Source organism: Gossypium hirsutum, chromosome D01 (genome assembly GCF_007990345.1).
Source record: "Gossypium hirsutum isolate 1008001.06 chromosome D01, Gossypium_hirsutum_v2.1, whole genome shotgun sequence".
NCBI lineage: Eukaryota > Viridiplantae > Streptophyta > Magnoliopsida > Malvales > Malvaceae > Gossypium > Gossypium hirsutum.
In genome coordinates, this window is record NC_053437.1 from 44757307 (window position 1) to 44763800 (window position 6494).

Below are 6494 nucleotides of genomic sequence, written 5' to 3' on the forward strand. Positions count from 1 at the left end.
TGATCCGACTTCTCAGGTGATGGCTCCATACTCACATGACATATGAAATTTATAGATCACCTAGCTCCATGCCACTGTAAATTCAAACCTTCCTTCAAACTATAATCATGTTTATCTCAAACACGAACAAAAAAAATCCACAAACTTTTAATTTTTAACCACAAAAAAAAAAAGAAAAAAAAATTATCAAAGTGAAAACACGCCCTACGCGTTTTCTTTTCTCTCTTCAAAATCAACATAGATGAAAAAATATTTTGAGAAATCAACTTAATTTTTCAAATCTTTTATTTTTTGAGTATATTCTATTAAATTAACCTAATTTAATCATATAACTATTAAATATAAAAAAAATATTGAGGCGGGAGTGTTGCTGTTTTATGAGTAATTAAAGCTCAAATGACCGTTGTACAGAGAAATTTTCCGCCGAAAAAGAAACCTCGAAACCAACTTTTTCTTAGATGAAGAAGCTTTTTAGAAGCAGCTATAATGAATTTATGTACACTGCTCTCAAAATCCATTTCCAGAACTTTGGCTTCCCTCTCGTAACCAATTCATATGTTCACAACTTTACCAAAACCCTACATTCCAATTCAAAGTTTGATGTCGTTCTTAATGAGCTCGCTGAGCTCCATCCTCCAAAACCCAGTTCCCACGCTGCCCAATCACCGTCGGGAATGGATGTGTCCTTTGATCATGAGAGACCCACGAAGCGGAATGAATCAGCGGTTCAGATTTCACATCCGTGGCAGGAGTGGGTGGATTTGATGGAATGCTTGTTGAGGAGAGGCTATTTCGATGGAGATGGAAACCCTTTTGAAAATGGCCAATTGGGTTCCAAAGAAGCCAATAGTATCCGCACTGCGTGCCTTAATTTTGCTAGGGATCGCTTTAGTCTTATAAGGTAATGGAGGATTTTCAGTAATGACTATTTCATCTATTTTCTTTCTTTAGGTTTGGGTGCATATAACCTGTTTGATAATATTCCTTTCAGTTAAAATCTCTTCTTTTCTTTTTCTTTTTTCTTAACGTTCGTCGGGAATTGACTTGCTTCGACCACTATGTTGTTTAAGAGTTTTTCCCCTGAGAACTGTTTTGTGTTTCTGAATAGTCTTTTTGCTTCCAGGTATTTCTCAAGGAAAGATATTCAGGTCATAGTAGGATGTGGATGCCCAAGCCTAGATAGGAAAGTTGTCAATTCTGGGAAGCGCTTAAGAGCTCATGTGGGCATTGATGAAGGAAATGTATGTATTAGGGCTCTTCTCTTTTGTTAGTGCCTATAGTTGATGTGGCCAGCGAAATAGATATTTTCAGTTTTTCTTTTTCCTGATTATTGTTCTTTTATTTTCTCTTTGCAGGTTTGCAGCTCATGCAATTTGAGAGGAAGCTGTGATAGGGCTTATGTGAAGGCACGTGAAGATCAAGGTGGGAGGACCGTGGATGTGATGCGCATTTTATTGACATACGGTCTGGACTCAATCACCAGTTCTGTAGAGAACAAGCCATGTCAAAACAAATCAGTTAAAGAATCAGTTCGAGCACTGCTGAAAGAAATGGTTGATTATGGCAGCAAAGATCAACAAGCTGACATGCCGAATGCAGCACCCTCAAGAGGGGATGCTTCACTGCATGATCATTCAAGTACACAAGGACACATAAAAGTTCCAATGAAGCCAGGCGATTGGCTTTGTCCCAAGTAATTTGACAGCCTAATGTTATAGTGATTTGGAAATTTGATTCTCGAAGTGTTTGTGCATTGTGAATCTAATTTGCTTTGCTTTCCATTTGGCAGATGCAACTTCCTAAATTTTGCAAGAAATATTAAGTGCTTACGTTGTGATGGTTTATTCGAAGAAAGACTGAGGCAACTGCGGGAGGATCAGGATCATCTGCCATTAAAGAAGGGAGATTGGATATGTGAAAGGTTCTGATTCTTTAGTTTCTTTTGAGTTTCTAATGGTGCATTCCTGATGGAGACTTCCAATTCTTACAGATGCAACTTCTTGAATTTTGCAAAGAATACAATATGTCTGCAATGCAAAGAGAATCCCCCAAAACGACATCTCAATCCCGGGGAATGGGAATGTGAATCGTGAGTTTTCTTTTGCATTCAATTTCCCTTGAATTCTCCAAAACTGAAATATAACAGCCTTGTTTATTATGTAATGGAAAATTTGAATGTTTGGCATTATACAGGTGCAACTATATTAACTTTAGACGCAATATGGTGTGCTTGAAATGTGACCACAAACGGCCAAAGGTGCCAAATGCTTCAGGTACATGCACTGGTGAATTTGAAGGCAGCATTGGTAAATACACAAGGCGAGACGGAAAGCAAAGTAAAAATTCAGATAGATGGAGGTTTGTACATGAAGATAATGAAGATGAAGAATGCTTAGATTCAAGGACAGAGAATTCCAAGTTCATTGATTTTCCCATTACTAGAAGTAGGACTACTTGGTCACTTAACACAGGGAAATGCGAGTCGACATTGGAGATGGAAGCAAAGAACAAAAGTCTGTCAACAGTAATGCAAAATGATGGATCTAAATGCACTGACAGTCAGAGAAAGTTGGAATTGCTTGAATGTTCCGACGATGAAGAGATGTCTGGGTGGTTTCGGCGTCGATAGAAGGTCCCTCTTAAAGGTTAATTTCTTCATACCTGCATCTAAAAGTGGTTGACATGATCTAGATGAATGCTCTATTTCCCAAAAGCCTAGTTCTGAAATTGATTGGTTTATTAAAATGTCAATTGTTTCTAATTGTTAATTACCATTCAAAGATAAGAATCATGTTTCTAACTAATTTTTCTGCTTTGCTTATTGATATACCCTTGTCCTAGAACCCTTAGTTGGATCATTCAACAGCTACAAGAATATGACGAAGCTCAACCTTTGAGTCTTGCCAAGAAAACTACATGTCTCCTCCAAGTTTACACCTAATATGATATTTTCCTTAAATTGAGAAACCTTTAAATTGGTCCATATAAATCTCTTCCTCTGTATCTCCATATAAAAAGTCTATTTTCACATCCATTTGAAGTAACTCTAAATCATAATGAGTCACTAATGCTATAATAAATTTTAAGGAGTCTTTCTTAGAGACAATGAAAAAGTCCATATACTCAACCCCATCTTTCTTAGCATAACCTTGGGTAACAAGTAGTCTGCTTTATATCATTTGATATTTTCATTTGAGTCATATTTGCTTTTAAGATTCATTTGCATTTAACTCATTTCGAATCATTTGGCAATTGGATTAGATCCTAAACTTTGTTTTGTTTCATATATTTCATCTCATCTTTCATGAAATTTAATCACTTGTCAGATTCAACATTATTTATGGCTTGTGAAAACAAAACTGAATCTTTATTGATTACAATATAAAATATTGGCCATTACAAATAAAACACATAACCATTAGGGTTGACTGATTTTCTTTCTTTGTGATCTTAATAGCATTTTTTTGTGGATTTACTTTCATAAGAGCTTTGTGAGATTGTTTCTTGTAGGAGAGTTTCATAAGAGCTTTTAGAGGCTGCCTTATTAGGAGCCAAATTTAATACATACACATCAATTTTGGGCAGATGCATTTGCAAAGACATTAGTAACTAGAAGTTGTTTATCATGCTACAAACCATATCCAATAAAGTCCATGCAACACCCCTAACCCGAGACAACGACGGTCTCGATTAGACGACGTTACATTTGATGTCTAGTGGCATCTTCATTGACACAATCGATGATTGATGATCATCTATAAGTTTAACCATTTCAACGTCTCAATATGGTCAACCCATGGGGAATTTAACTATCCTGGGGCCCATTGGATCGATTTAACTGCGTTTTAAAAGTAAACTACAGTATCGTTACTTGAGACTTGCCTCTCTGTTTTTCAAATTTTAGCTATTGACTTTGGAGGTCATGCTTTCTAAGTATTGAGACTTATGTGCAAAAATGCACAAGTTAGGTCAATCTAAGGTTTCTTGACTTATAAGAAAGGTCTACAATTGCTTAGGAAGTACTCTAACCCATTTGGCAACAATATTAAGGCCTAAATGGCTGTATCTTATGGTATTTAAATGCATCCTAAACAACAAGTTTCCTATCTAGCTTCAACTAGTTAACCATTCTTTTTCATCACAGTCTAATAAGAAGATAACATCAAAGCACCTTCAACCAAATCTAAAAGTACTTAATTTACATACTAAACTACATAGCCAATACAGATACCAACGACTTTATGGAAACACCTAATATGTACATGCCAAAGCTATCATTTAATTACCCTAAAGGATAAGAAAAAGTTCATGTTGGTATGATTGTGACTTTGTTCTGTTGATACAATTCTTATCGAATTCTTGATTCAGCTCGATTAATCTGTGCATATAAAAGAACAATAGTACATTAAGTATTATAATTCTCACCAATAACTCTATGAAACTCATACAATTAAAGCCCAATTCAAATTATAATTAATATAATCATGTGACCTAAAGTTCAATAATTTATTGATGTATTTAAATCTTAGTCATTTTTATTTAACTAAAATGGACATTAATTCATGGTCTCATAGCTTTTATCATGATTTAACATAATAAGATCTAGCATGCATAACGTACTTGTTCAATATTCATGTCATAAAATCATTTACTAATCCTATATATTATTACCCAACAATTTCTAACACTTCAACTCTAAGCAATTATCGTAGTTCAACTTGATGATCAGAATTCCACTTTACGAACTTGATTCAACAGTGCATTTCGATTTAACCTAACGTGACACTCATTCAATAAGCCATTCAAGAATGATCCAGTGAATCAAATATCATTCTCCATTCAAATAGCAGGGTTTAGCGATGGTTCGGTCAAATCATAGTATAGCACATATAACAATAACAATCAGATCCATTTCATGGATCATTTACGATATTTAATTCGGTAAATGCGATCAATAACACATACAATAATTTAGTATAATTCACTGCAAAAATCAGAAATAAAAACCAGTGAAAAGTGCAATTAACAATTCAGTAACCACGATACTTAACAGTGAATTGATTTGGTAACAATGATCGATAAACATATTTTAGTACTTAATCACCCATTTGTGAACACTAGTCAAGGTCAAGGTGAGGTACATGGATCTAACCCACACACCAAATACATGTAAAGCGCGGATGATAGCAATAATAGTAACTCTGAGTATGTGTGGAGCACTAAACAGTAAACCAACCAAACTCTTGAGCACAAAGTGCTAATAGTAACTCCCAAGTGCATAAAGCAACCCACAAAGCAATCATAACAAAAATACAATATTACTATCTTATGATATGTCAATTATACCTGACAAAACTCATACTATGATCTACAAGTGCTTAATTCAATTTTATCAATTTATCAATAATTCAATATTCAACAACAATCATATCATGTTAAGAATCATTTGACATCTTTCAAGCTCAAAATATAATATATATGGATTTATTTATTCAACATTTTAACAAAATAAAGCAATAATAAGCTAAGGAAGGAACCATTCTTACCTTAAGTTTACGTCAAGTTTTCCCGTGAAACCTGTTGAAAGCTTACAAGCATGGTTTGACAACGAAATTCTTAGATGACCATCATCAAAGTTCGCAACAGTATACAAATAACTTCAATTATGTTTCATTACTAATATTTCCATGATTTTAAAGCTATGAATTTAATCACTTGATTCTTAGTTATAATTTCTTTTAATTAATCTTAAGGACACATTTTCAATTATTGATTAGATTTACGTGTTACCATTGTCACACATGGTTTTCTTTAAACCAAAAAATTAGGAATAATTTGGGGGTCAAATTGAAAGAGGCCATAAGCTGGTGGTCTCTATTGAAAAATTAGGAAAATTTAGGAACATAATTGGGTATGGTTGAGATCCAAGTCCGGTTTGGTTGGATTAGAACTAGCCGGTCTCTTAGTGGGAGACAAAATGATTGCAAAGAAGTGGATATTATACGATTAAAGACCATGCGAGAATAGTTATAAATAGTTGAGAAATGAATCCTCAGGTGGATTCCTCTCAATTCTATTTAATTCTCTCTTCTTCTTCATCTTCCTTGGTTGCTCCGAGGAAGCGATGGTTATGGAAAGCTCTACATGGAGCAATGATCATGAGGAACTATTCAACAAAGTAGAAAATTCGATAAGTTGGAGTAGAAGCTTTTGCGTTCGGAGAAAGTAAGTGGAGGAGGAAGCAAAGAAGGTCAAGTGAGTTTTTGCACTCCATCCTTGGAATGTTGAGTAAGTTAAAGATTTTGTAGGCACATGAGTATCTGCCATAATAGTTTAGCATTCAAGAATTGATTATGAGTGCATTATGTTTGATCTTGAAAAGCATATGTCGCATGCTTTAATAATGGAACATGAAAGAGAATTATATAAGGGTTTAGATGAAGTTAGGATCCAGGAAATGAGAATTTCTATTAGATACCGTCATATAGTATTAC

The 6494-nt window shown here is 34.5% G+C and overlaps 1 protein-coding gene across 2 annotated transcripts; it reads left to right on the forward strand.

The window, feature by feature from the left end:
• Positions 1 to 256: 256 nt before the first annotated feature.
• Positions 257 to 3136, forward strand: LOC107921315 (zinc finger protein VAR3, chloroplastic). 2 transcript variants are annotated; one of them, XM_041086438.1, is made up of 7 exons: positions 359 to 901; positions 1124 to 1241; positions 1356 to 1693; positions 1790 to 1921; positions 1991 to 2089; positions 2194 to 2645; positions 2842 to 3136. In XM_041086438.1, the coding sequence occupies exons 1-6, from the start codon at positions 459 to 461 to the stop codon at positions 2627 to 2629; spliced, it is 1566 nt and encodes a 521-aa protein (XP_040942372.1). In that variant the 5' UTR covers positions 359 to 458; the 3' UTR covers positions 2630 to 2645; positions 2842 to 3136. The 2 variants fall into 2 exon arrangements, with proteins under 2 accessions (XP_016706682.2, XP_040942372.1); XM_016851193.2 differs by lacking the exon at positions 2842 to 3136 and having other exon boundaries at positions 257 to 901; positions 2194 to 2804.
• The last annotated feature ends 3358 nt before the right edge of the window (positions 3137 to 6494 follow it).

Bases quoted from the DNA above. Each gene is read 5' to 3' on its own strand.
- LOC107921315 (XM_016851193.2), top strand. From the start codon at position 459: ATGAAGAAGCTTTTTAGAAGCAGCTATAATGAATTTATGTACACTGCT. The intron at 1,694-1,789 runs GTAATTTGACAG...TCCATTTGGCAG, and splicing joins GGCGATTGGCTTTGTCCCAA to ATGCAACTTCCTAAATTTTG. The intron at 2,090-2,193 runs GTGAGTTTTCTT...GGCATTATACAG, and splicing joins GGGGAATGGGAATGTGAATC to GTGCAACTATATTAACTTTA.